The sequence below is a fragment of the Somniosus microcephalus genome, chromosome 5 (genome assembly GCF_052327205.1).
Source record: "Somniosus microcephalus isolate GS21.2 chromosome 5, FLI_Smic_1.0, whole genome shotgun sequence".
NCBI lineage: Eukaryota > Metazoa > Chordata > Chondrichthyes > Squaliformes > Somniosidae > Somniosus > Somniosus microcephalus.
Genome location: NC_140991.1, coordinates 76,707,573 through 76,735,143, shown reverse-complemented (window position 1 = coordinate 76,735,143; position 27,571 = coordinate 76,707,573). Strand labels below are relative to the sequence as shown.

The 27,571-nt window shown below is 44.2% G+C and overlaps 1 protein-coding gene across 5 annotated transcripts in view; it reads left to right on the top strand.

The window, feature by feature from the left end:
* LOC147117127 (voltage-dependent L-type calcium channel subunit beta-2-like) overlaps window positions 1-27,571 on the top strand; it is a 269,572-nt gene that overhangs the window by 93,421 nt on the left and 148,580 nt on the right. The window contains exon 1 of one of the 5 annotated variants that reach the window (XM_085987842.1): window positions 13,233-13,933. The exons of the other annotated variants lie outside the window; for them this stretch is intronic. Coding sequence (XP_085843968.1) covers window positions 13,901-13,933 — 33 coding nt within the window. The 5' untranslated portion in view covers window positions 13,233-13,900. Of the gene's footprint in view, window positions 1-13,232; window positions 13,934-27,571 lie in introns of those variants that run through there. 5 annotated transcript variants of the gene reach the window in all.

Genomic DNA, 27,571 nt, shown 5'->3' with positions numbered 1-27,571 from the left:
TACCCATGCTTTTTTCATGTGTAAGTTGTAAGGACTTGACCACACTGAAAGCATGAATGAAAGCGGCGAATTTTACTGCGCACGCGCTGCCTGTGCAGTCGCACGCGTTCTGCCTCTGAACCCCTTCGTTCAGAGGACAGGAAATGCCGGTTTTCCCCACATGCACTGTGCATGCTGAAAACCGGCATTTCCTCCGGCCAGACGCGTAAGTACCCCGACCGTACTCGCGCATTTGGAAGGGAATTACTGGGCCAACATTTTACATGTCAATAAAATGAAAAATTTAACAATTGCACGATTTGCCCCCTCGCATCTGCGACTGAGGGTCCAAGGAGGTGCATTGCGCAAGAGGTCATCGTCGTACGTATCCTCATACTGTTCCCTTTCAGGAACAGTGGTGGAAGGATTTATGGCCGTGATTAACGCTCATTCCGTGACCGTAACCATCTTTGAACCAGCCATTAGGGTGGTTAGTCCTATGGCGTGAGGGTTTTACGGGCTCCCACAACCCATCTGAGGGGGGGGGCCACCCACACCCACGGACGCAAGTATCCCGCTGGATGTCCACCCAGAATTTATAGTTGGAGCTCCGACTCCACTTGCCGGGATTGTCTGGAGTGGGGTTCGAAACCCTACTCCTTCTGGCCCAGCGGCAGGGATGCTTACTGCTACGCAAAAGGCCCACTCCGCACAAAAGGTGACACCCATACGTTTCCTGCGCCTTTTCCCTCCCCGTGACTGGAGCCCTATGCTGCCACTTGAAAGACCAAGCTATCATCTGCCCTTTTTGCGGCGCCTTTGACTTCTCATTACCAATGATGAGCAGGCGCTGCGCCTCCACCTCCTTGAGGAGATTGCTGAGGTCATCATCAGTTCAATTGTGAGTTCTTTTAATGCCGTGAATTGTGCTCATTCCAGCCATTTCACTTTGCTAATCAGATTGGGCCTTTGGCATAGCGGTAGGATCCCCGCCGCTGGGCCAGATCAGGGTAGGGTTTCGAACCCCGCTCCAGGCAGTCCCGGCAAGTGGAGTCGGAGCTCCGGCTCTAAATTCTGGGTTGACATCCAGTGGGATATTTGCGTCCGTGGGTGTGGGTGGCCCCCCCTCCTTGTATAGCTTGTGGGAGCCCGTAAAACCCTCCCGCCATAGGACTAACCGCCCTAATGGCTGGTTCAAAGATGGTTACGGTCACGGAATGAGCGTTAATCATGGCCATAAATCCTTCCACCACTTCATACAGTTCCCCAAAGGGAACAGTGTGAAGACACGTATGACGACGACATTGCTAAATAAATAAATGGAATTAAAAAAATTCTTTTAAAAGTCTTTAAATTGCTTTAATTCTGTTTAAAACTACTTCAGATTCTTCAAAATAATGTAAACATTTTTAAAAGTTTATAAAAGTTACCAAAATCTTCAAAAAACTTCCAAAAACCTATTTAAACTGCTGCTTTGCATGTAAAAATGCTTAGCAGCTTGGCAGAAACATTGGGGGCGTGTCCTGTTAAACTGAGACCTCAAGGGCGTGTCTCAGTTGCACAGCGCGCTACAGGCTTCGCGCTGGCTGCACTCCTGGGCGGCGTGACGTCATACGCTGCCCGGGATTCTTCTTTTTCAAAATCGAATTCCAGGCGTCCCTGGAGGTCAATGGCCAGCGCGTCGGGTAAGTGCATATCAGGGGCTTGCACGCGCGGCAAGCCCCCGATCTGAATTTCTGGCCCAATACATCTAGTTCCCTCGTCTAGATCATTAATGTATATTGTGAATAGCTGGGGTCCTAGCACCGATCCCTGCGATACCCCACTAATCACTGCCTGCCACTCGGAAAAAGACCCATTTATTCCAACTCTTTGCTTCCTGTCTGCCAACCAGTTCTCTATCCAAGTCAGTACCTTGCCCCCAATCCCATGTTCTTTAACTTTGCACGCTAATCTCTTATGCGGGACCTTATCGAAAGCCTTCTGAAAGTCCAAATACACCACATCCACTGGTTCTCCCTTATCTATTCTACCAGTTACATCCTCAAAAAATTCCAGTAGATTAGTCAAGCATGATTTACCTTTTGTAAATCCATGTTGACTTTTTGTCCGATCCTGCGATCCTGTCACTGTTTTCCAAGTGCTGCTATTACATCTTTTATAATGGACTCTAGCATTTTTCCCACTACCGATGTCAGGCTTACTGGTCTATAATTCCCCGTTTTCTCTCTACCACTTTTTTAAATAGTGGGGTTACAATAGTTATCCTCCAATCCATGGGATTAGTGTTATTAGTTATTAGTTATTAGTTATTAGTTATTAGTTCCAGTGTCTATAGAATTTTGGAAGATGATCAGCAATGCATCTACTATTTCTAGGGCGACTTCCTTAAGTACCCCAGGATGAAGATTATCAGGCCCTGGGGATTTATCGGCCTTCAAGCCCATCAATTTCCCTACCACCATTTCCCTACAAATACTGATTTCATTCGGTTCCTCCCTCTCATTAGACCCTATGTTCCCCGACATCTCTGGAAGGTTATTTGTGTCCTCCTTTGTGAAGACAGAACCAAAGTATGTATTTAATTGGTCAACCATTTCTTTGTTCCCCATTATAAATTCCCCTGATTCTGACTGCAAGGGACCTACGCTTGACTTCACCAATCTTTTTCTCTTCACATATCTATAGAAGCTTTTGCAGTCAGTTTTTATGTTCCCTGCAAGCTTACTCTCATAATCTATTTTCCACCTCTTAATTAAACCCTTTGTCCTCCTTTGCTGAATCCTAAACTACTCCCAATCCTCAGGTTTGCTGCTTTTTCTGGCCCATTTATATGTCCTCTCCTTGGATCTTATGCTATCCCTAATTTCTATTGTTAACCACGGTTGAGCCACCTTTTTTGTTTTATTTTTATGTCAAACAGGGATGAACAAATTCTGTAGTTCATCCATGCGATCTTTAAATATTTGCCATTGCCTATCCACCGTCAACCCTTTAAGTAACGTTCCCCAATCCATCCTAGCCAACTCGTGCTTCATACCAACGTAGTTTCCTTTTATTTAAATTCAGGACCCTAGTCTCTGAGTCAACTACTTCACTCTCCATCTTAATGAAGCATTCTATCATATTATGATCGCTCCCCCCGAAGGGGCCTCGCACAACAAGATTGCTAATTAATCCTTTCTCATTACATAATACCCAGTCTAAGATGGCCTGATCTCTAGTTGGTTCCTCAACATATTGGTCCAGGAAACCATCCCGTACACACTCTAGGAATTCCTCCTCCACAGTATTGTTACTAATTTGGTTAGCCCAATCTATATGTAGATTAAAGTCACCCATGATAACTGCTGTGCCCTTATTGCACGCTTCTCTAATTTCCTGTTTAATGCCATCCTCAACCTCAGCATTACTGTTTGGGGATGGGATGAAGAAAAAGATCATGGCCCAGATTTTGCTGAAAAAATAATGACATGTGAATGATGCATATAGTTATTAATGTGTAAATTGCTCAGCGACTTGTAGCGAGGAAGAGATACCCCGTATTTAGCGAATCACCACAAGTTGCTGGCCGATTTGCGCTGCTCTGTTGGTAGCTTCGCTAAAATTGCATCTCATGCTTAACCGCCCTGTGATTTTCATGAAGTCGCTGCATTTGCACATTAATTGCCCAGTCTAGCAATTACTAGTGTAAGTACCCTTTTAAAGACGTGATAATTGTAATGACTGCCAATCAACCTCTCTTGCCCAAAAAGTAAACAATAAGTGTAGAATCTCATTCCTTCAAGTTGTGAATTTTAGTTGGAGATTTTAAAAATGTCTAATTTTTCATTTATAAATGTTTTTCTTACTTTTCCTTTCTGCCTTTTTTCACTCTCAATCCAATCTTGCTTTCTCCCTCTTTATTTCTCTTTCTGTACCTGATCTTACATTGAATTTACCCACTCTAGTTCACCCTCCTTCTCTGTTTTAAAACCTAAATGAGCAATTGTAAGTCTAACTGATGGGGGACGCAGCGAGATGCCCTGCTCCAGCAAAATCTGGCCCCTTGTATTTATTTAGTGCCTTATTACCTCCCAGAACCGTTGCAAAGCAGTTCACGTAGAACGAATTTCATTGAGCAGCTTCTATTTTTGTGTGGGTAATTGCGGCAGCGATTTACCACAAAGAACCTATGCCTGCATAGGCACTCTAGTACTGTATGCTAGAAATTGCTTTTGGTGCTATAGTGGATGGATGCTTTAATGATTTTGAAAACAGTTCTTTTAATTTTAATGCTGTGTTAATCTGTTTATTTTAAACTGGCTGACACTTATCCAAAAGTAGAGGAGGGGTGTCATGCAATGTAGAATTATTGTTGGGAGTTCGATATGAGGCCGATTCCTGAATTTAGAGAGCTGAGTTATGAGGAAACATTGTCCACCGGGGGCTGTTACTCTCTGGACAGGCAGAGGGTGAACTTGATCAAGGTCTTTTTTTATAAACTTCTCATAGGGTTAGAGAGTTCGGAAGCAGGAAAGTGCTGTCATATGCTGAATTAGAGGACTAGGGCACCCAGTTTGATACTAAGAGTATCAATGGAAAATAAGACATCAGACAATAAGTAGGTGATAGAGTTGTGGAACAGATTACCAGCAGAGGTGGTGGAACAGAAAATCATGGCACTAGAACACCAGCCAGCAGCATTGGTCAATAGAAAAGGCTACAACTCAATTAATGTCTGCTAGTGTCCGATCACAGAAACAGTATCATACAAGTTTCTACAAGGTACTCAGGCAGCTGTCACGATGCATCTATCCTACAACTGCCTACCATCCCCCCCCAATATTCGACCCTCCCAGGAACACAGTAGGATGGCTGCTTAGGGACAAGGGATACCCTCTACACATGTGGCTCATGACACCCTGTTGCAAACCCACCATGCCTGGGCATCACAGGTGCAATAAAAGACAGCTAATCACCAGGATCATTATTAAGCACACCTTAGGGATGCTGAAACAAAGGTTCAGATGGCTCAACAAGGTTAGGAGCTCCTTACTGTATGGCCCACAAAGAGTCTCTCATGTCATAGTGGTGTGCTGCACACTGCACTACCTCGCCCTAGAGAGAGGCCTGTATTTCGAGGAGGCGCAAGAGTAGCAGCAGTCCTCCATGGACGAGGAAGACCATGGGGAAGACAAGGAAGCAGTCGAAAAAGAAGGGCCATCTCAATGCCTTGCACCAAGAGCTAATTGTACAGCAATTCCAGTGACCACATTCCCCTGCCCTGAAAATTTACACATAGACCCTCTGCTTAACAGTCCTGTTATATACTTCACCACTCCCTTCATCCTGCATTAAAGAACATTCAAACCATTCAGATAACTTCTATATCAATGACATATTGACAATGAGAACTCAAGCTGCTATTAAAGCACAATGCAAACAAAAGTGCAAAATGTGATAAAGGTGATTAATTTAATGGCAATGATTTTTTTTTAAAGAAAGTTTACTAACTCTACTACTCCTATGAGGTGCTTTCCTAGTGGCCTCAGCAGCTTTAATTTCATGGCTGGGCCTCTTCAGTCCTCAACTCTGTCCTGTTCAGCAGAGCTGGGAGAGGATCTTGCCTCTTAGTGAGCTGTCTCCTGGATTGTCAGTTACAACGCTGCCTCCGCAAGATCCTGCAAATCCATTGGCAGGATAGGCGCATCAACGTCAGTGTTCTATCTCAGGCCAACATCCCCAGCATCGAAGCGCTGACCACGCTCAATCAGCTCCGATGGACAGGTCACATTGTCCACATGCCCGATACGAGACTCCCAAAACAAGCGCTCTACTCGGAGCTCCGGCACGGCAAGAGAGCCCCAGGTGGGCAGAGGAAACGCTTCAAGGACACCCTCAAAGCCTTGAAAAAGTGCAACAACCCCACCGACACCTGTGAATCCCTGGCCCAAGACCGCACAAAGTGGAGGAGAAGCATCCGGGAAGGCGCCGAACACCTCAAGTCTCTTCGCCGGGAGCAAGCGGAAGCCAAGCGCAAGGAGCGCACGTCAACCCAAGCACCCCACCCACCCGCCCCTTCAACCACCGTCTGCCCCACCTGTGACAGAGACTGTGTCCCGCATTGGACTAATCAGTCGCCTGCGAGCTCATTTTTAATGTGGAAGCAGGCCATCCTCAGTTCCGAGGGACTGCCTAAGGAAGGAAGGATTGTCCCTGCCACCACTACCTGCTGCTGCTCACTCATGCTGGGTGTTTCACCACATTCAGATCCCTCTAACTCACTCTCTAATCCACTCAGAGTGTCAATGTCGGAGCTGGTATCTAGGAGGGATGGAGTGTCTGACCGTACATCCTTAGGAGGAGTGTCCTCCTCCAAGGTGTCTTCTGCAGTAGCCTCTTGCTGCTGAGAAGGGCCTACAAGAAAGAAAAAAGGGACAAAAGTTAGGATTCCAGATAGAAGCTGAACACTTGCATGTGACAGTCTTGAGAATGCAGTTTGAAGATGTGAAACTTGCTGCATATTTGCTGAGATGAATGAAGATGATTGGCACCCCATCCACCACCTTAAACATCCACTCCCTCCACCACCAGTGTACCGTGGCTGCAGTGTGCACCATCAACAAGATGCACTGCAGCAACTCACCAAGGCTTCTTCGGCAGCACCTCCCAAACCCGCGACCTCTTCCACCTAGAAGGACAACGGCAGCAGGCGCATGGGAACACCACCACCTCCAAGTTCCCCTCCAAGTCACACACCATCGTGACATAGAAGTATATCACCGATCCTTCATCGTCGCCGGGTCAAAATCCTGGAACTCCCTCCCTAACAGCACTGTGGGATAAAAAAAAATACAGTTAAATTGAGTCACCCGGCTGCCATCCTCAATTTGCCCGATGCTTATGGCTTTGCCTGGGCCATTGATATTCAGGGCTTTTTAGTCTGCTTGGGTGAGAGTGATGATGTTTGGTGACTGATCTTGTCTTAGTGCATAATGCAAGAGAGAGAAGACCACCTTGTCCTGCAAAAATTGAGGGTGAGAGCTGGAGACTGTTGAAAAGTTGCGCCGGAAATTCTGCACGTCATGTGGGCGGGCTGCCCAAATCCCGATGCGACTGGGAGGGCAGTTCGTCGTCAAATGGAAATGAGGCCCGTGAGTTAAAATTGCCAGGGCCTCATGCCAACGATATCATGGGGGCTTCTCACTTGCCCCACCCCCACCGGCTTGATTCACGCTTCGAGTTAAAATCAAGGCAGGCTTTCTTCTAACCTATTTCTGAACTCTGCTGTTCTGTGAATTTAACCCCTTGAGGACTACATTTAACTGTCTAGGGTGTTATCCTTAAGTGGTGTTTTTTAAAGGCATAAAGGACAGGAAAAATACAGTGGATTTTCAGAAAGCTTGACAAATTCAATTAATGGCTAGATAAGTTGACTCAAACAGAGGGCAGCCATAAATAGAAACTTTTCATGTTGGAAAGAGGCTTACAAGTATGTTACCTAAGAACTCTTGCTACTTTTTAAATATATATTAATGACTTGAAACAGCGGTACAGCATGCTAATCAGGAAAGAGATCAAGGGATTATAATGGATTAATCTATGAATTGTCAGCATTTTGAGACTGTATGGTTGATGCATAAGGGTTTGGTCAGAGCCTGTGTGGAATACTGTATGATAGTATACTCACATAATTCTAAGAATGGTATTAGCATACAAGAGTTGAGCAATGAAGATAATTCAGTCTATCAGGAATTTAAGTTATGAGAAAAAGCTTAGAAATTTGGTCTGTTTTCATTTGGGGGAAAAAAAGCTGATGGGATCTAATTGAAGTTTTTGAAATTATGGCTTCCTATTGCTATGATTCCAATCATGTATGTGAGAAAAATACTCCTGTTTTTGAGATGATAAAAGCTGTTTCTGTTTAGTCTAATTACTATTATTCAACAGTTTATAATCTAGCGTGCTATAAAATATAACCTAGTGTGCTATAAAAATATACTATGAACTATCTCCTTCTTAGGCAGTCCCTCGGAACCGAGGATGACTTGCTTCCACATTAAAAATGAGTTCTCAGGTGACTGATGAGTCTAATGCGGGACCTACAGTCTCTGTCACAGGTGGGGCAAACGGTGGTTGAAGGGGCGGGTGGGTGGGGTGCTTGGGTTGATGTGCGCTCCTTCCGCTGTTTGCGCTTGGCTTCCGCTTGCTCCCGGCGAAGAGACTTGAGGTATTCGGCGCCTTCCTGGATGCTTCTCCTCCACTTTGTACGGTCTTGGGCCAAGGATTACCAGGTGTCGGTGGGGATTTTGCACTTTTTCAAGGAGGCTTTGAGGGTGTCCTTGAAGCGTTTCCTCTGCCTACCTGGGGCTCTCTTGCCGTGTCAGAGCTCCAAGTAGAGCGCTTGTTTTGGGAGTCTCGTATTGGGCATGTGGACGATGTGACCCATCCATCGGAGCTGATCGAGCGTGGTCAAAGCTTCGGTGCTGGGGATGTTGGCCTGAGCGAAAACACTGACGTCGGTGCGCCTATCCTGCCAATGGATTTGCAGGATCTTGCGGAGGCAGCGTTGGTGGTACCTCTCCAGTGCTTTGAGGTGCCTGCTGGTCATGGTCCATGTCTCTGAAGCTTACAGGAGGGTGGGTATTACTACTGCTCTCTAGACCATGAGCTTGGTGCCGGGTTTGAGGTCCTAGTCTTCAAACACTCTCTTCCTCAGGCGACCGAAGGCTGCACTGGCACACTGAAGGTGGTGTTGGACTTCATCATCGACATCTGCCCTTGTTGACAGTAGGCTCCCGAGGTATGGAAAGTGGTCCACGTTGTCCAAGGCCTTGTCGTGGATTTTGATAATCGGGGGTCAGTACTGTGTGGCGGGGGCAGGTTGGTAGAGGACCTTTGTCTTACAGATGTTTAGTGTAAGGCCCATGCTCTCGTACGCTTCGGTGAAGGTGTAAATGATGGTTTGGAGTTCGACCTCCGAGTGTACGCAGACGCAAGCGTCGTCTGCATACTGTAATTCGACGACAGAGGAAGGGATGACCTTGGATCTGGACTGGAGGCAACGGAGGTTGAAAAGTTTCCCGTTTGTTCTGCAAGTTAGCTCCACTCCAGCGGGGAGCTTACTGAGGGTGGGATGGAGCATTGCCACAAGGAAGATCGAGAAGAGCATTGGTGTGATGACACAGCCTTGCTTGACCCCAGTCCGTACGTGAATTGGGTCTGTGGTTGATCCGTTAGTCAGGATCACGGCTTGCATGTCGTCGTGAAGCAGGCGGAGGATGGTGACAAACTTTTGAGGGCAGCCGAATTTGAGGAGGACACTCCATAATCCCTCATGGTTGACAGTATCAAAGACCTTTGTGAGATCAAAGAAGGCCATGTAAAGTGGTTGGCGCTGTTCCCTGCATTTCTCTTGTAATTGGCGCGCGGTTAAGATCATGTCCATTGTGCCCCTTAGTGGGCGAAATCTGCATTGCGACTCTGGGAGGCGCTCTTCAGCCACTGGGAGTGTATTACACTGGGAATGTATTACACTGGGAATGAACTATATTCAATAGTTAAACGACCGGAAGGTGTTTAATGCCTCTAATGTATTTATGTGAAGTTGTTTTCACTTCACTCTAGAAGATTTTGTTCACCATATTGAAAATCCTATTAGTGCAGTGTTGTCCAATACATTTGCCATTAACCACTAGCCACATGTGGCTAATTGGAAATCCAGATGTGGCTAATTGCATTTTGCATTAGCAAGTAAAAAATGAGTAATGGACACCGTTATTGGGCATGTGATTTCAATACTCATACTCACATGACGTGTGTGAGTGTACTTTAACCTTTTTGTGTATTTGTCGGTAAAATGGTAAGACTAAAAGCAGAGGGTGTGGGTGTTTTTTGATCACTAGGTACTTTACTTCCTTGGTTACTGAATCTTCATAGATGTTTCTTAAGTGAATATACACATGTGACATCCATTTAGCTGTATTGTGTGAGTGTATTAAGATGTTTTCTACTAACATTAGTGATGTTCAGCCACTTTCTGAAGATGTGGAAGATCCCATGAAGGCACAGACTAGATCCAATAGCTGAAATAATCCATAAAGGGTTTTCTGCTGGTTATCCAGGCATGCTATAAATTTGATTTGGGTATCAGGAGAAGTGAAAACATTCTCAAGAACATAGGGAGCAAGGGCTCACTTACGAGGTAGTCTGAAATACAGAAGACAAAAATATCTAGTGTAAAAAATGTAACACCTGTATTCTCTTGGAGTTAATTTCTTAATATGATTGGCTACAAATTCCTGTATGCATTACATTTATCCCATCAGTAATCTCCACTTCCCTTGGACTATGCTAATGGGATAAATCACATGGAGGAATTTTTAATTCTATACATGCGGGCGAGCTTTCACTGTTGCCTGGTGGTGAGCAATGGCAGTGGGCAACATCAGCAACTAGTACAACCCTGGCTATCACCTGTTCAGTAGGGCAAATTTGGTTTGAGATTTTCTGTTTTTATATCGGCAGTCAATCTAAGGTTACAAAAACAAATATTGACTGACTTTCAGGTAATAAATTGTCCCTTCAATTGTAAAATTGCCTTTGGCTTTCAGCATTTTAACATTCTCTCACCCCTTTACGAGCTTGGGCCCTCAACTGTAGTCAATATTTGCAGGTCAGTGGCTAAAATGGACTTAAACACCGTATATATTTATTTGAGTTACTATTTATATGATGTTTGCCTACTGATGAATGAGTGAAGCAGATGGGGGAAAGAATAGGAATCTTGAATGTTAATCCCTAATTTCTGGGACAACGTGGATCTGTGGCGTCTCTGAATTAAACGTCTAATGATTTACAGCATTAAAGTAAACTGAGACTGGCATAAACAATGGGTCCTCACTGAACCATTCCAGCTGCTTGTAGCATAGCTGAGTTCCAAATTTCACCTCTGAAGGAAAGGTTGGGCCTATCTGCAGAGATTCTGAACCTATTGCATTGCTGCTTCTTGATTTAAGTAAAATAGCCCATTCTGGGAATGTTCTGAAGAAAGACTGTCACACCCTCCTAGCCAAGAAAGATAGCCTCGATCAGGAGCATAAAGGGGAAAGAGAAGACAGAGAAGATAGAATTATCTCCAATCCCAAGAAAAAAATGTCCCCGTCAGTCTGCCTTAATAAGGGGATGATCTAGAGTGTGATTATGAGTGAATAATTATACACCTGCAAAGCCTTGGAAGGACACTCTTTGGTTGGAAATTATTGCATTACTAGTCTCTTGATAAGCCCAGGAGTCTCCCAATTTTGGACCATGCGCTTTCCAACTCGCCCATCTAGATCTGGTTTTCCCTGAACTCCTACGTTGGAGCTACTCATAAGTTATACTGAAGGCTGCAGGTTTGAAACATTTCGGGCTAACTTGCATGTAGTTGTAGAGGGCTTTTACAGCACTGAAATGCAGCTAATTTGAGGGAGTGTTTTTGACAACCCATCCTTTAAAACACTCATTTAAATTGTTGATACTGTGTGCTTTACTTTTTCAGAAATGTGTTACTGTCTGTGTCTTTCCACATGTAAGTCCAATCTAATCCAGGCCTGAACTTCTCTCCATGGAAAGTAAGCAACAAAATTCAAGGAGCTGCATCACAATAATACTTTCAGAATGGCTACTTATAATGTTGCGAAAGGGATGGTGGAATTTATGTACCTTTTTTAAGGTTTTTTTCTGTTTTCTCAGTTTTATACAGATTTTCTTTCTTTCTCTCTCATACAAGCACACTTCTCCCTTCCACTAAAGGCACTGACTGTTGCTGGAGTACAGTTCCACAGGCACCAACAACCTTCCTGTACTTGATTGATTGAAACAATCATTCCTTATGTGTGAGATAGTGAGTGTTTGTAGATAATTCAGGGATGGGGGATCATTACAGTCAACTCCAATCCTTGTACGTTTACGCTTCTAGCCAGATCAATGGGAGCAGGGAACCTGAGTGAAGCTATCAATAGTGCTCCTACTGCCACCCTGGCTAAGATAGGTAACAGACCCTGGAATGGCTTCATATGAACTTATCGGGGGTTGGCTGCCCAGAACCTACACATAGTAGGACAGTAGGAAGTTTCATTCATAGCTCGCCTGGCCAGTTCCTCGGTACAGATAGCTAGGGGAGAGTCTGAGGTCAAGCCTTTGGCTTCCTAACCAGCTAAGGAAGAAAAAGCCTGCAGAGATCTGGAAGGAAGCCAGATGTAGAAGATGAGAACTCCGTTCTTAAGTTTATTGCAAACTATAGTTTGAGAAATTCTTAGTCCGAAAAGTGTATTTGGCCTGGTAGCATGGGTAGTGTGGTGTGCTTTGTTATATTCTATGTTATAAGGTGAGTTACAAAATAGATTAAAATTTACAGTACATTGTTTTTTCACGTTCTATATCCTTCCTGAAATCTCCATCCCAGTTGTGTGAGATGGCCCAATGGATCAGTTAGCACTTAACATTGTGCAGTGTTAAACTGAGCCATACAGACCAGGAAGCTTGCTGAGTCAATTCCTGATCTATTCTGAGTTAGTTGATCTCAGTCACTGTGGAAATATGGGTGCTGTAATTGGCCACACAGCGCTCTTGGGATGTTTGTGGTGTGGGGAATGGGTGGGGGTGGAGAGAGAATCAGCTGGGTTCTTGCTTCTCTCTGCTGACACCTCCTGAAAAGTGAAAACAAGATCAAGTTGGGCTGTTAAAATCACCATGGTCAAAGTCAGCCCGTCCTCACTGTCTAGATTCACACCAGAAGAATGACCACTTGAGGTGAGGTACCAGGGCCTGTGGAACCATACCCTGCAAAAGTCAGTGCCTTCAAGGGAGAAGGGGAGAAAACACAAGAAGTGTTCGTGTGAACCGTGGTATAAAATTGTGTGTGTGGGGGGGGGAGGTATTCTCTAACAGTTACTTAGATCATGAAAAATTCAAAATTGTGATTTTCATTTGTCATTTATTTCCACGTCGACCACAAGGGCTGTGGGCTTGAGTAGATATAAATCCTACATTCTGTGACGATTGCCACTTGACTCTGATTCGGGAACTTGCAGCTTCCTATTTTTAGTTGATGATAACCATGTTCATAACCTAAAAATACGATCATGTACTGTAAGTGATGGCGACAGCCTCAGACTCATCCTTTAGTCAACATTAATGTTGCTTTTCCATGCATTGCTAGTTATTGAGGCACAACGTGATCTTTAGCTGCATAACAATTGCAAAGAAAAAAACAATTGCCTCTGTCAACCTTTCCATGTCCCACTGAATCGGGCGCTGCTGTTGTGAACCAATGAGTGGGTGTCCAGTTCAAGAGGAAGAGAGATAGAAGGGATGGAAGCGACTATTGTAGCGAAGAAACCGGGGTAATGTCAGCGGTGTGAGAGAGCCGGTTACAAGCCCGCTGTGAACCGGATGGCCACGCACCTTGTTCCAGTCAGAAGAGGGTGCTGACTCTGGCCGGCTGGCGGCGATACAAACAGGCTTGGGAGCCAAGTGTGCTTCCAGCAGCGAGCTGCAGACTCGCGTTGAACCCTACAGGGCGGGTTTGACGGCTCAGCCCTGTCAGCAGTGCACTCACAGCCAGAAGGCATCCCAGCCTGGGTCTCAGCCGGACTTCACTGAACGTCTCTTGTTATTTCACTGAAAGTTGTTGCTCTCCACCCCCCAGTGAGCTTGTTGACTCACTTGAACTCACAGCGCTGCCGGCTTTCGGGAACCTTCAGCCCTAAATTTACAGCCGTTGACTAAGAGGAGGGGGTGGGGGAGCTTCTTTTCTCTCAGAAGTTTGGAGCCGCCTTTTCGTTACCGGTCAGAAGAAAGTTCAGGGAAGAAAAAGGGTTTGATTTGGATTGGCTTGTTCCGCGGCTCGATGGAAGCAGTGGACAGTTAGCACACCAGCCCTCGGAGCGGGGACATGTACCTCTACGGCCGGGAGGAGCCTGAAGAGGTAAGAAGGGAAGGGGAGGAAAGTGAAGCCCAAGTTGTGAGATAGTGAGTACAACAGAGCAACCATGCATTCCCATCCTGGAAATGGAGAGACAGCCCAAGTGCTACATACTTGAAGCACTCTGTATTGAATCACTTCATTGCCAGCGCTTTGGACATGGTTATGCCTAAGAAGAAGCATACACATTTTTATTCAGGTAGTTTGTAAATGTATTGTCCAAGTATTTGATGTGAACTTAATTCTTAAAACCACAATGATTGTCGTTTTATTAATCACAACATTCTGATTTAGAAAGAAAATCCAATTTGGGTGCACAGTATGATCATTTAAGGACTGATTTTGAAGCATGTTTGGATATAATTGTGAAGTTTGAATCAGTGATCAGGAAAGTGGTTGTATATCTTGAAGTCTCGGCGCCTGGGTGTAAATAGAGGTCTAGCCTTTTCCTTCTTTGTGTGCTCATGAAGGCAAGAGGTGCCATGCTGGCAAATGGAACACTTTCCTGCTTCAGGCACTCCAAGTCAGGTGTGGCATGTCGAGCTGCCCAGTGAAGATCATCTAACTCAATCACAAATGTGTGTCTGCTGCAGTCTCAGACTAGCAACCCAGGCTGCACCAGTGTGAAATTTAACCATTTCCCATACCAACCACCCTTGCGGTATCTGAGCGATACTGCCAGTTTTGGAAGCCATGTTGTACTGTGGCTTTGCACTATAGTAACAAACTGGATTGAGACTGTCCCAACATGTTTCATGTGTGACCATTCATACCTTGCAGTCATCCCATTGGTTTGGGCTTGATTCAAACCTAGTTTCCAGAAGTGAAAGGACTGTATGCTAATTCATCTTTTGAAGAAGGGTTCGACCCGAAACGTCGACTCTATTTTTCTCTCCACGGATGTTGCCTGGCCTACTGAGTTTTTCCAGCATTTTCTGTTATTTCGGATTTCCAGCATCTGCAGTATTTTGCTATCGTACCACCCAGTCCATTACAGATGTAATAGTAAAGCTATTCATTTCTAATGAAGTTTAATTTCAATTATCTATATTCTGAAATTATTAATTATAATTCATAAAATAACAACAGAAAATGCTGGAAATACCCAGCAGGCCAGGCAGCATCGGTGGAGAGAGAAACAGAGTTAACGTTTCAGGTCTGGGACCCTTCATCAGAACTGGAAAAAGCTGGAGATGTAACAGATATTAAGCAGGTGCAGAGACAGGGGGGGTGGGGGGGGGGCGGGGGTTAGGAGGGGAGGAAGGAATAGAAAGAACATCCTGTACTTTTGTAAGAGGCAGGAAAGATAAACTGTTGCAAATGGGAATGGCAAAAATCATACTGCATGAAAAATGGGGGCAGGGATAATTATCTGAAATTGTTGAACTCAATGTTGAGTCCAGCAGGCTGCAAAGTGCCCAATCGAAAGATGAGGTGCTGTTCCTCGAGCTTACGTTGAGCTTCATTGGAACAATGCAATAGCCCGAGGACAGAGAGATCAGAGTGGGAGTGAAGCGGTGAATTAAAGTGACAGGCAACCGGAAGCTCAGGGTCACCCTTACGGACTGAGCAGAGGTGTTCCGCAAAGTGGTCGCCCAATCTGCGTTTGGTCTCCCCAATGTAGAGGAGACCGCATCGTGAGCAGCGAATACAGTATATTAAATTGCAAGAAGTACAAGTAAATCGCTGTTTCACCTGGAAGGGGTGTTTGGGGCCCTGGACAGTGGGAAGGGAGGAGGTAAAAGGGCATGTGTTGCATCTCCTGCGCTTGCACGGGAAGGTGCCCGGTGAAGGAGAGGGGCTGTTGGGGGTGACTGAGGAGTGGACCAGGGTATCGCGGAGGGAGCGGTCCCTCCGGAATGCTGAAAGGGGAGGTGAGGGGAATATGTGTTTGGTGGTGGGATCACGTTGGAGGTGGCGGAAATGGCGGAGGATGATCCGTTGGATGTGGAGGCTGGTGGGGTGAAAGGTGAGGACAAGGGGAGCCCTGTCGTGGTTCTGGGAGGGAGGGGCAGGGGTGAGAGCAGAAGTGCGGGAAATAGAACAGACACGGTCAAGGGCCGTGTCAACCACGGTAGAGGGGAATCCTCGGTTGAGGAAAAAGGAAGACATGTCGGAAGCACTGGTATGGAAGATGGCATCGTCAGAACAGACGCGGCGAAGATGGAGAGACTGGGAGAATGGAAGAGAGTCCTTACAGGAAGCGGGGTGGGAGGAAGTGTAGTCCAGGTAGCTGTGGGAGTCGGTGGGCTTGTAGTGGATGTTTGTCGAAAGCCGAATGCTAGAAATGGAGACGGAGAAGTCAAGGCAGGGAAGGGAAGAGTCGGAGATGGACCATGTGAAGGTGAGGGAAGGATGGAAATTGGAAGTAAAGTGAATGAACTTATCTAGTTCAGGGCGAGAGCAGGAAACGGCACCAATACAGTCATCGATGTACCGGAAAAAGAGGTGAGGGAGGGGACCTGAGTAGGACTGGAACAAAGAATGTTCCACATATCCCATGAACAGGCAGGCATAGCTAGGGCCCATGCGGGTTCCCATAGCAACACCTTTAATTTGGAGGAAGTGAGTGGAGTCAAAGGAGAAGTTGTTCAATGTGAGAACAAGTTCAGCCAGGCGGAGGAGGGTGGTGGTGGATGGGGACTGGTTGGGCCTCTGTTCAAGGAAGAAACGGAGCGCCCGAAGGCCGTCCTGGTGGGGGATGGAGGTGTAGAGGGATTGGACGTCCATAGTGAAAAGGAGACAGTTGGGGCCAGGAAACTGTTAAAGTGTCGGAGGGCGTCGGAAGAGTCGCGAATGTAGCTGGGAAGAGACTGGACAAGGGGAGAAAAAATAGTCGAGATAGGAAGAGATAAGTTCCGTGGGGCAAGAACAGGCTGAATCGATGGGTCTACCAGGGCAGTCCTGTTTGTGGATCTTGGGAAGGAGGTAGAAACGGGCTGTGCGGGGTTGGGGGACTGAGGTTGGCGGCCATGGAGGGAAGATCTCCAGAGGAGATGAGGTCAGTGACACACTTGGAAACAATGGCTTGATGTTTGCTAGTGGGGTCATGGTCCGGTAGGAGGAGGTGTTGGAGAGTTGGCGTTCAGCTTCCGCATGGTAGAGGTCGGTTCACCAAACAACAACAGCACTACCCTTATCAGCAGGTTTAATAATATTAGGGTTGGATTGGAGAGAATGGAGTGCTGCAAGTTCAGAGGGAGGTAGGTTGGAGTGAGTGAGGGGAGCATGAATTATAATTCATGTTGTAATCGGGAATTTTTTTTTTTTTTTCCTAACTTTCTTCCCCATTTGCTCTTCTCTGTTGAACATACTATTTTGTGCTGGACATGGTTACGCCTGATACATAACCCAAGTGTCCATCTTTCATGTGACAGGCAAGAAGTGTCAGCAGGCATTTTCACATGATCGTGTTCACATTCCAATCTCCAAGAAGATGCACTTTGCAGTGGAGCATCATTTAATAACCGTCAGCAGTGTGAAACTTATCTGTTTGTTCTCCTCTCCAGCCCAGGGCACCAATGGCAATTGTAGCTCCCCAGCTGAAATCAGCTAACTTAGCACGAGCCTGGCATTGAAACTGGCACCTCTTTTAGGTTTGTAAGATTCGGGTACATTTACCAACTGATTCATTGGGCGTAACATTGCAAGCTTTCTTGTGCTCTTCTCCTATTTGATTCAATGGTGTGGAGATGCCGGTCAAAGGTGTGACTATCTCTCTGCCGAGGTGTGATAAATGGCAGTTAGAAAGATTACCTGTAAACATCTGGCATTATTCTCTGACTATATAAGCTGTGTCTTTATGCATCTCTCCACTTCACCTGATGAAGGAGCAGCGCTCCAAAAGCTTGTGATTTCAAATAAAAATGTTGGACTATAACCTGGTGTTGTGTGACTTCTTATATTTGATTCAATGGTATTGTTTCCTAATCACAAATGAACAACAATTAATTCCTACCCTGTTCACAACCAATAAAAACAAGAGGGTGAAGAAGGAACCTGTGAGCTTTAGAAAGCCTGTGTAGATACCATAAAATCTTAACGTATGTGTCACGCCTTTGTGCATGTTATCCAGGATACGAGTTACGAGATTATTGCTGAAGGACGGTAATAAAATGTGAGGGTGATGTGCACTGATGTAACCTATTTTTTTTGTTGAAATAATGTTGCACTTGAAAGTAGGACTTGTCCGGAGTTACCGTAACTAGCCATCTATTCAACCAAAAATTATGATTAAAATTTTAACCAGAGAAAATTAATATTCCTAGGGAAGAGGGACTTCAGTAATGTGGCGAGACTAGAGAAGCTGGGATTGTCCTTCTTGGAGCAGAGGAGGTTAAGGGGAGATTTAATAGGGGCATTCAAAATTCTGAGGTGTTGATGAGAGTAAATAAGGAGAAACTGTTTCTCCTGGCAAGAGGGTCGGCAACCAGAGGACACAAATTTAAGGTACAGTTCCCACTGCATATAACAGGTGTATTCGTGCGAACACGATTTGCCCGCTATATGTGGTGGATGCTAAATCCATCAGATTCCCTAGTCTTTTAAGATTTTGAAGAGGTAAGGATCTAGGATCCGGAATCTAGTTTAAATAGTGGTGGGGATTGTATTGCATGGTGCTAAATTGATCCAAAATCAGATTATGACCATTTAAATGGACCATCTGTATTTAGCAAACAGCTGATTGAAGCTACCTGTAGTCTGTTGATTACGGCAGATGGAAAGTGGAGACTTAGGACAGCTTCAATCAGTTGTTCCTGACGCATTTAAAAACCGATAAAAGGGGTGGACTGCGCGCAGAGGCCCCCAGATGCTCAGGTAAATAGTTAACAGCACTTAATTGCACTTACTGAATTGCCCAAAATAGCCATCTCGCTTAACGTATAAGTGGTGCCTTTACAATTGAATTCAATGGAAATGGTAAATGTTTAGTGTCATTTGCCCAATATATGTGGCTGCCTGGGATAAGCATGGATGATGTTAAGTGGTGGGGACTGTAATTCGCAAAAGAACCAGAGGGAAGATGAGGAGAAATGTATTTACCCAGCAAGTTGTCATGACCTGGAATGCACTTCTTGAAAAGAAGGTGGAAGCAAATTCAATAATAACTTAAAAGGGAAAAAATGCAGGGCTATGTGGAAAGAGCAGAGGAGTGGGATTAATTGGATAGCTCTTTCAAAGAGCTGGCACGATGGGCTGAATGGCCTCTTTCTGTGCTGTATGATTTTATGGAATAAAATGGATTCTTGGAATAGACACGGAGTGTGGCAATTGATCAAGGAGGACATGCAGCAGTTCAGCAAAGGTAATATTTTGATTGAGCAAGAAGGTAGAGAAGAGGCAATGAAAGAGCTGGAATGAATGAGTAGTTTGGGTATAGATTTATACTTGTTTACTCATCAAAAAAAAAAGTATGATCCTGAATATTTCACACTTGTTGGGGGATTAAAGTTGAAAGAAAATGTAGACGCTGCCAAACGCATATTAAAAGCAGTTTTGGAAATGGAACAGAACGTGAGCCTGAGGTTTCTAAGAGAGCAGAGGTCTACAGAGGTTATAAGTTGAGGAAGGTATTGTAATAACAACCATTGCCTGCATTTGTATAGCACCTTTAATGTAGAAAAACATTTCAAGGTGTTTCAGAGATGTAATTGGGCAAAAATAGTTACCAAGAAATAATTGAGTTTATTGGTAATTTTGAGTTTTGTTTCACAAGTGATCAATTACTTAGGCAAGTTCTATGTTGTAAAAGTTATTTTTACAGTTTATACTGGGATCGATGAAGAAACAGAATTACTGCTCAAAGGATGGGAACAATTTCTTTTCAAGAGATCTACTCTTGAGATAGTGACTTGTTTTGCCACAGTTTCCAAGAACCCATTAAAACACAATCAGTGCATTTGGCACACAGACATGGTCCTTTCCCATGCCCGATCAACACTGCCAAGATGCAAAACTTACTTTGATTTATAATGTTATTGTAATAAAATAGAAGACAGAGTTATAATAGCCAGCTGACAGGAAGAGGACTAATACAGTGTTCTACCGAGGTGCAACACTCCTGCATATTTTGAAGTCCAAGCTTCTTTCCTTCAGGCTTTTTTTTTTCCAAACGCTGCTTAAAAATAGTTTTCAACATTGTAGTTCAAATATAACTTTAATTTGTGATGCTTTTGAATTCACTTTGTGACACTGCATTGTGGAGTTTACAGTGGGTATTGATGTCATCAGGAAGAAGTTAAAAACTGGAGGAGGCTACATTCAACGTTCTGACCTCAACCTGGAGGAAATCCAGAAACAGTTTACGGTTCCAACTGTGTGAGCCATAAACTTCCATCTACCCTTTGAACAACTCCTAGTTCACAGTAGATCACAGTAGTGAATCTGACAAGCACTGCACCATTGTGCCCTGAAATTGGGAAATTGTCTGTTCATACCAAGTTTATTAAAATGTGCTTATATAACTAGACCTTAAAATCATCATTGTCAAGAATGTCTGGGTCAGTAACAATTTTATTGTTGCATGATTGAACAAAGTTCTATGCATGTTTAAGATTCTTCTACGAAAGTAACTGCTACAAAATGTTTAACTTTGCTTAAAAAAATGTTGTTTCCATTCTTCATATTGTTCATGTACAAATCTACCCTGGCACTCTAGTAGGATGTAGAATCCATGGTGAGGGAGAAGTAGGATAGCTATGTACCTTCTGGTCTTCTAATGATAAGTGAGGCACTACTCTCTACATCCTGCTGTTAGCTCGTGGCTCTGATTCTCAAGAACGAATGATGCAAAATGGAGGTGACAGCTCCACTTTTATTTAAGAGATACAAACAACAAGGACCTCCCTCTTGCCTACAAAAATAAAAATATCTGCAAAATTGATAATCATTCAATCTAATTTGGTTACATAAACTGGCTTTAATATTAAGCTTCAATTAAATCCATAACTACATGGAAAGGATATTGACGGTTATAGGAATAAGTATAGACTGATGTGATTAAATACGCAATGGAACGCCATAGTCCCTGTATTCTTGCGAGGCGGGAGAAGAGGAGAAATTTGTCTATGGAGGACCGCAGACCAGGTTAAATAGTAGAAATGTGGGGATTTATGAATATTCTGGAGATTTCTTGATTATGCTGGCGATTAGGCACTTTTTATACAGAACTTTCCCTCTAGATTAAACAAATGGATAGAGCCTATTATTTAGTAGATTGTACGTGCTACGTGGAAGGAATGGCATGATGTGCTAATTGACCATTTCTTGTTCTGTCTTCTCTCGTGCAAATGTTAGTGGATAATTTGTAAGAATATTCTTGAGTTTGTTTATAGGTCTGTTCGATAGGGGAGTTGTTACTTTGGATTTAAAACATTTTATTGGTGCATGTGAGGAATTTAAATTGCATAACCAAGTTATAGAAAATCATCAGGTTAGTTGCTTGAATCATGTGAATTAAGCAGCCTGCATTATTTTATATAATATATTAAAAACATTGGTTCTATATACCAAAAGTCTGACTAGATTAACTAATGACCAGCTGTTGCTAGAGAGATGCAGGGGATTTGATTCCAATCTCTAAAATTACTGAGGCCATTGCATTGATGACATAAAAGTAGACACATTGGTCGCGATTTTCTCAATCGATGCGGCTTGGGAGCGGATCATCTGGCTTCCGGGTTCCAGTCCTGCCCCAACTACATCCGGCCCACAGATGTGATTTTGCATCAATTGGACTTGCTAAGCCTGCCCTGCGGGCTTGCCGACCAGTTAAGAGGGAGTCGGTCATATGATGTCATTTGATGACGTGTCATCTGCCTGTTTTCTTAAAGGGACCATGCACAATTTTTCTTTGACAGCTCATTTCTCAGTGTTTGACAGCATTGAGGTGCTGCAAACACTGACAATGACTGTTCACAGGTGAGCTCTTTCACCCAGGCTCTCCAGTGACTCCCTCCTTAGGCTACAACAGATGGCAGCTGTAGGTGAGGTTACAGAAGCGATCTGTCACTGCTGAGAGAGGTTCTCCCACTGAGGTGGGACTACACATACAATTCAAAACTTGTTATCTACAGAAAAGTTTAAATGCATTAAAAATGAATTTCCCAACATTTTCTTACCTCTGAAACTCACCAGTGCACCATTGGATCCTTCACATAACTTCTGCAGCTGTCATTAATGCAGAAACATTACAGCAGACTCACAACACACCACACTTACCTGGTGTGGTGTCTGGACGTCGGGAAGCCCAAAGTAGAAGTGTCAAAATTGAAAAAGAGCCTGTTAACTGGCAGTTAAGCGACTATAATCCTCTTCCCGCCGCTAGGTGTTGGATCCATGCGCAAATTGGGGACCCGACACTTGGGAAGATTGATTGGAGGCGGGTTTCCTGCCCGCTGTCAATCTTTGCGATTTTGCCAGCGGTCCCGCCTCCAAACCCACCCCCTGAGCGCTGGCAAAATTCCGGCCATTGTTTTAGGTAGAAAAATAGAAAATGCTGCAAATACTCAGTGGGTCAGGCAGTATCTGTGGAGAGAGAAACAGGCAATATCTGTGGAGAGAGAAACAGAGTTAACGTTTCAGGTCGATGTTCCATTTTCCAGTTCTGATGAAAGGTCATCGACTAAAACGTTAACTCTGTTTCTCTCTCCACAGATGCTGCCTGACCTGCTATTTCCAGCATTTTCTGTTTTTCTTTCAGATTTCCAGCATCTGCAGCATTTTGCTTCTGTACATTGTTTTAGGTGTTGGGGCCGGGTAGAATAATGGTCCATCCATTTAAATTAAGAAAACAGGGAGTGAGGCTGGATTTGTGGAAGTTTTATTTTTCTTGAAGGATGGAGGCACTGGTGATTAGCTCCTTGTTGTCCCTAAAGAAGGAGCTAGATGTATTTTTGGAAAATTACAATATTACAACAGGAAAATCAAAATAACTAATGAGTTGGGGCCTCCTAGGGCATATGGGGATGAGTCCAGAAAGAAGTGGGCAGGGCACATATGGGCCTGATGACCTTTTCTTGACTTCAGTATATAACAGAACCTATTTATGACCTAATATTTGCAAAAGTAAGTGCCCCACTTTCAAATTTTCTGGTTACAGTAGTAACAATGAATTACTTTTAGTATGGAGAGTACATAAGCAGGCGTCAATGCACACTTTTAAAAGGAAGCTGGATTGACATGTATTGAGAAGAGGAATTATAAAGATATTAATAACATTGGGGTTTTTTCAGATGAGAAAAGCAATTTAGTGTTCACTAAAATAGGGGATCATAGTTGGTGGTGGGGTCAGGAGGATAGATAATTTTCACAGCGTGCTTGGTGGACCAAATGGTCTTTTCTCACTCCAGACTTTGTTGGCAACTGGGCATTGTATTCGTAAAATGAGATAACATAGCCGTATGTAATGTATGTAAGTGAATTAGGTGGGACTTTTAGTTCCATATTGTTTCTCATTATTCACAGAATCACAGAATCACAGAAACCCCACAGTGCAGATAGAGGCCATTTCAGCCCATCGAGCCTGCACCGACACATATCCCACCCGATCCCCGTAACCCCTACACCAACACATATCCCACCCTATCCCCGTAACCCCACGTATTTAATCCCCCTAACACTAAGGGTCAATTTATCATAGCCAATCAACCTAACTCGCACATCTTTGGACAGTGGGAGGAAACCGGAGCACCCGGAGGAAACCCACGCAAACACGGGGAGAATGTGCAAACTCCACACAGACAGTCGCCCGAGGCCAGATTCGAACCCGGGTCCCTGGCGCTGTGAGGCAACAGTGCTAACCACTATGCCACCGTGCTTATTGTGTGAGTACTTGGGTTATTTGCTTTATTGAATGGCAGTGGAATCATATTGCCTGGTTTTGCATTGCAATGAATTTCCTATATACATGGTCTGTTGTGAAATTTAGGTTGATATTTGAAAATTAGGTGACGTTTAGGAAAATAAAAGGAGACTTGATGGTGAGTGTTGGCTGTTTAACAGCAGGAGTTATCACAACTGAGCCTGATCCTGTCCTCTTCCCAACCTCCCACGTGCATTTCCAGTGAGATAGTGATCACCAGTAGGAAACCTGTCCCGTTTTTCCTTCATTAACACTTGAAACATAGAAACAGCAGTAGGCTATTCAGCACCTCAAGCCTGTTCCACCACTCAATTGGATCATAGTTGATCTGTACCTCAACTCCATTCACTTGCATTTGCTCCATATCCCTTCATAGCCTTATCTAACAAAAATCTATCAATCTCCGTCTTGAAAAATGTCAATTAACCCAGCATCCACAACTTTTTAGGGGAGTGATGGAAAAAATGCTTAAATGGTCTAGTTCTCATTTTAAGATTATGCTCTCATGTTCTGTATTTCCCCCACCAGAGGAAATTGTTATATAAATCCTATTGAATCATTTAATCATTTTAATACCTCAATTAGATCATCCCTGAACTTTGTAAACTTGAGAGAATAGGAGGTCAGTTTATGCAACCTGTCCTCATAAATTAACCCTTTAAGCCCTGGTGGTATTCTGGTGAATCTGTGCTCTACATCTGCCAAGGCCATTCTTTCCTGAGATGGGGTGCCCAAAAACTGAATGCATTACTCCAGGTGGGGTCGGACCAAGACTCAGTACAACTGAGGCATCACTTTCTCAGTTTTGAATTCCAAGCATCCTTGTGATAAAGGCCAGTGTTCCATTAGCCATTTTGATTACTCTTTGAACTTTTAGTGATTTGTATACCTGGACACCAAAATCCTTTTGCTCCACCACAGCTCCTAGTCTTTCACCATTAAGAAAATATTCCGATTTTTGTCTTTCTCAGTTCCAAAGTGGATGATCTTGCACATCCCCACATTGAACTCCATCTGCCATAGTTTTGCCTACTCATTTAGTCTGTCTATGGCCCTTTGTAACTTCTTGCTTCCATGAATGCATATTACTGTGCCTCCTAACTTGTCATCTGCAAACATGGATATACAACTCTCTATTCCTTTATCCAAGTCATTATTATATATGGTGAAAAGTTGACACCCCAGCATAGATTGTTGGGGAACACCAGAGAATGAACCCTTTAACCCTACTCTCTGTCTCCTACCTCCCAACCAATAACAGGCCCATGTCACAAGATAGATTGCACCAGATGAGATTAGCTAACTGAGCACAGAGTGATGCTTAAACCCAGGATCTTCCTTGTGCCTCTTACTCAGCTACTCACCAGATAAACCTGCTGAGCGATCGGATAGCCCAAAAACATTTTATTTCAAATAATGGCCCAGAAACTCGGGTCGGCGGCTTCCCGCGGGTGCAAGCCCCCGACCTGCACTTACCTTGTGCGCCGGCCGTTGAGCTGTGGGCCCCCGTGGGATTCCGATCCTGGGCCGCCTCCAACTGCTGGCGCGCGGTGCTTGCGTATCCCAGGGGCGCAGTTAGTTCGATGCGTCCCCTGGGATCATGTGGGCCATGGAGAGCCAATGGTAGCAGGGATGCTTCATTCATAAATTTGACAGGAAGAGCTGTCAAACCTATAAATACTATAAGCCCCAAAACATCACTAAAACTTCAAATAATTTTTTTTTTAAATCACATTTTTAAAATAACTATAAATTACATAAAATAACTTTTAAACAATAATTTAAATTTTTGAAAAAATTAATTACATTTTCTAACGGGGCTAAAAATAAACTTACCTTTCTTTAAAGTATTTAAAAATAATAAACCTGTGGAAAAAATGTTTTAATTTTAATTAATTCACCACTTACCTTGTTAAAAGCAGGCCTTGCGCCTGCTTTTTATATGTGTAACTCCTGGAGACTTGCCCTCCCAGAAAAAGCTGGAAAAAAAACGTAAATTCAATGCGCACGCGTTGCCTCTCCGGCGCACGCGTTCCACCTCTGAACCCCTTCTTTCAGGGGAACGGAAGTGCCGGTTTCATGCGCAGTGCATGCATGAAACTGGCACTTTCGTTGGGCCTATGTGTGAGTACCCTGTGCGTACCCGTGCGTTGGGACCCGAATTTCTGGGCCATGGTCTTTTGATGTCTGCTTCAGATTATAGAAATTTCCAGAGAGTGCATTCAAAAGCTGGATTGTCTGGTTCGGAGTTGGCCAAGTTGCAGTCCTGTATAATGACCCAGTTATACTGGACCAAACAGTGCTGCATTGGGCACATTTTAAAAGTGGAACAAGTTGGCAGCTCTCATTATATTGTCCACTTACACACCGTTTAATGAAGCAAGCAGAGCTCTGTGCATGAGTACCTAAATGAATGCTCAGTGGCCTCCTACCTCCTGTGAAATGTTAATAGGTGGAAAGGAATCAATGGAATGGTCAGCTCTTTTCTACTTTTAGGTATGTAAAGACAGGCTCCGGTGCCCTGTTTAGCCATTTGTGGAAGTTTAGCTACACTCACATCAGACCAGTGAGTAATGCGGGCATCTGGCAAAATGTCAGTTTCTAAGCAGTACTGCCAGAAGTGAATGGTGCAGCATGAGAACTTCAGTATCTTACACCACCCAGACAGGAACCAGTACCTTGTGCCACCCAGACAGGAACCAGTACCTTGTGCCACCCAGACAGGAACCAGTACCTTGTGCCACCCAGACAGGAACCAGTACCTTGTGCCACCCAGACAGGAACCACAGCAGTCTGGGGATTGTTGCTGAATGTTCTTGTACATACCTTCTGGTGTGCTCTGCAATTGTGCACCTTAAAAGTACAGTTTATGTACATATTAACTGTAATGGAACTGCAAGATGCTTTCCTGCTATTCGGGCCTAACTACTTCCCGAGGCCAGTTGGCAATATTTTGTTGTACAAAAGCTTCATTTTACAGCACATTAAAGAATGCCAAGATAACGACATGTAAATTAACCATGTGTTGTTTAGTGAATTATAGTGGTTGTGATGTACGAGTATGCTGTTGTGATCTATGTAGTGCTAACAGTGCATGTGGGTTTTGTACTATTCAAGTCTTCCTACGGGGATTTAAATTGCCCTTTGTGGTTTGTGTACTGTCTTGTTTGCTTATGCACTATGCCTAAATGTTGACCCAGCTGAGCATATAGCAATGGTTGGTGAGGAAAAGGATGGGGTGGGGGCAGGTGGTTGGTTGATGGCTAGGTCTTCTGCTCAATGACCTGATATATTCCAAAGTCAGACTGAATGTGTGATTAACTGTGATGTATGTGGCACAGTGCATGGGACTAGTGTCCAAGCATGTTCAATACTTAAGATAAGACACATTGCCTGCAGCCACTTGTGTATTGCAAAGTGGGGGTTTGCTACTGACAACGTGATTACTTGGCTGCTTCTGTGCTTACAGTAGTGTGGTGGTCAGACCCCATCTGGAGTACTGCGTTCAGTTTTGGACACTGCACCTCAGGAATGCTACATTGGCCTTGGAGGAGGAACAGCGCAAATTCACCAGAATGATACCAGGGTTGAGAGGGTTAAATTATGAGGACAGATTGCATAAACTTGGCTTGAGTATAGAACATCGAGGAGTGATCTAATTGAGGTGTTTAAAATGTTAAAAGGATTTGATCGGGTCATTACAGAGCAACTACTTCCTCTGGTGAGGGAATCAAAAACAAGGGGATATAATTTTAGTTAGAGCTAGGCTATTCAGGAGC